At 37.1% G+C, this 2,258-nt stretch overlaps 1 protein-coding gene across 2 annotated transcripts in view; it reads left to right on the forward strand.

The window, feature by feature from the left end:
* LOC106876058 (uncharacterized) overlaps positions 1-2,258 on the forward strand; it is a 40,667-nt gene that overhangs the window by 18,312 nt on the left and 20,097 nt on the right. For both annotated transcript variants that reach the window (XM_014924461.2, XM_052968358.1), the window contains one exon: positions 701-949. In XM_014924461.2, the coding sequence (XP_014779947.1) occupies positions 701-949 (249 nt within the window). The remainder of the gene's footprint in view (positions 1-700; positions 950-2,258) is intronic.

The raw sequence follows: 2,258 nt of genomic DNA on the forward strand, positions 1-2,258 counted from the left end.
ATCTTCTTTGTTACCTACCATTAATGATTTGGAATGATGTACTACATTGAGTCTGGAGCCTCACCTTGCTGTCTCAAAGTAACCCTGCTAGGATACCCTGAGAATCAAGGAGACATCTCAACAGAGGTCAAATAAGATCACATTAATTTATCTTATTGTTTTTTTCACATTAGTTACTGTCATTATGTTTCATTACTTTATGCCCCATTGAATTATGTCTAATTAAGCTATGCCTCATTAGTAAGCTGAAGCTCAATATGTTATGTGTCATTAAATATGTTTCTGTAGTTTATGTCTAATTAGTGTTGCATTAGTTTAGGTTTCATTAATTCTTGTCTGATTAGGTTTTGTCATTAGATTAAGATTCACTAGTTTGTCTCTTTAACTTAAACCTTATTACATTATTTGTCATTAACTTGCATCATTGGACTATATTTTATTAGGTTATTCTCTATTAAGTCATATCTCATTAAATTAGGTCTAATTCAATTAAGTCTCCTTAGGTTTAGTCTCATTTCTTTATGACTTATTTTGTCATTTTACATTTTGTGTAACTAGGCTTCTCTTTAGTTTTGATTGTCTATTTCAAATCTAATGAGGAGCCTAATTACATTTTGACTTTTAATTTCCATAATAAAAATAATAAAGCTAATAAAAAAAAAACAACTTAAAATCAATAGAGTTGATTTATTTATTTCAGGAACAGCTTGGTTAGGAGAAAGTCTTGTTCTTCAGACAGAAGAAATTCCAAACATGAAAAGACCTGTTGTTTGGCAAAGCAAAAATTATAAATATGAATGTGATAGGACATGTGCTAATGGGGATCATATAGTTACTCAGGATGGTAATGTTTCAACACTTACAATCAAAAATATATCTTGGGAATTTTCAAAGTGGTCTTTTATGGATGATAATATAAGAGGTGCACTCCTTGAAATGGACATAAAGGGTAAGGAAATTATTTCTGTTGATGATAATAATTATCAAACAAATGTTTTATAATGTTTATGAATTTGTTTTGCAAATTTTTTATGAAAGAGAGCTAATTATAATATTAAATCAAAATCAAAGATTCTGACTTCACTATTTCAAGTTACTTTTTTGTACAAGTGGTTTCTTTTCCTTGTAATATCTCTTGTGGGATAGTTAACCAAATGGTCTAGTTAGTTTAACTGTTATTTCACCCATATAATAAATGCTATACAAACTATTGATATTTTCTGGTATCTTATTTGTAAAAGAAGAATTGGAATAAGAAAAATATCAAAAGCAAAAAGTAGAAGCACTACTGCCTTTGTGTAACAAAATATAGCATTGGATTCTGTCCCTTTAATAACACACATGCATAGGTGTGTATGTATGTATCATCATCATCATCATCGTTTAATGTCCGCTTTCCATGCTAGCATGGGTTGGACGATTTGACTGAGGGCTGGTGAACCAGATGGCTACACCAGGCTCCAATATGATTTGGCAGAGTTTCTACAGCTGGATGCCCTTCCTAATGCCAATCATTCCGAGAGTGTAGTGGGTTCTTTTACGTGCCACCGGCACGGAGGCCAGTCAGGCGGTACTGGCAATGGCCACACTCAAAATGGTATATTTTACGTGCCACCTGCACAGGAGCCAGTCCAGCAGCACTGGCAATGATCTCGCTCGAATGTCTTTACACGTGCCACCAGCACAAGTGCCAGGAAGGCGACGTTGGGCACAGGTACCATCACGATTTCACTTTTGCTTGCCCCATCAGGTCTTCGCAAGCCGAGTTTCGTGTCCAATGAAGGAGACGACATTGGCATGGGTGCCAGTCGTTGAATTTAATTCAATTTTGATTTCACTTGCCTCAACAGGTCTTCGCAAGCGGAGTTTAGTGTCCAATGAAGGAAAGGTACACATAAGTAGGCTGGCTTCATCCCTGGCAGAGGCCTTGGATTTAGGTCTCACTTGGCTTGCCGGGTCTTCTCACACACAGCATATTTCCAAAGGTCTCGGTCAGAAGTCATCACTTTGGTGAGGCCCAATGTTCGAAGGTTGTGCCTCACTACCTCATCCCAGGTCTTCCTGGGCCTACCTCTTCCACAGGTTCCCTCAAAGGTTAGGGTGTGGCACTTTTTCACACAGCTATCCTCATCCATTCTTGCCACATGACCATACCAGCACAATCGTCTCTCTTGCACACCACAACTGATGCTTCTTAGGTTCAACTTTTCTCTCAAGGTACTTACACTCTGTCTAGTATGCACACTGACATTACACAT

The sequence above is a fragment of the Octopus bimaculoides genome, chromosome 5 (genome assembly GCF_001194135.2).
Source record: "Octopus bimaculoides isolate UCB-OBI-ISO-001 chromosome 5, ASM119413v2, whole genome shotgun sequence".
NCBI lineage: Eukaryota > Metazoa > Mollusca > Cephalopoda > Octopoda > Octopodidae > Octopus > Octopus bimaculoides.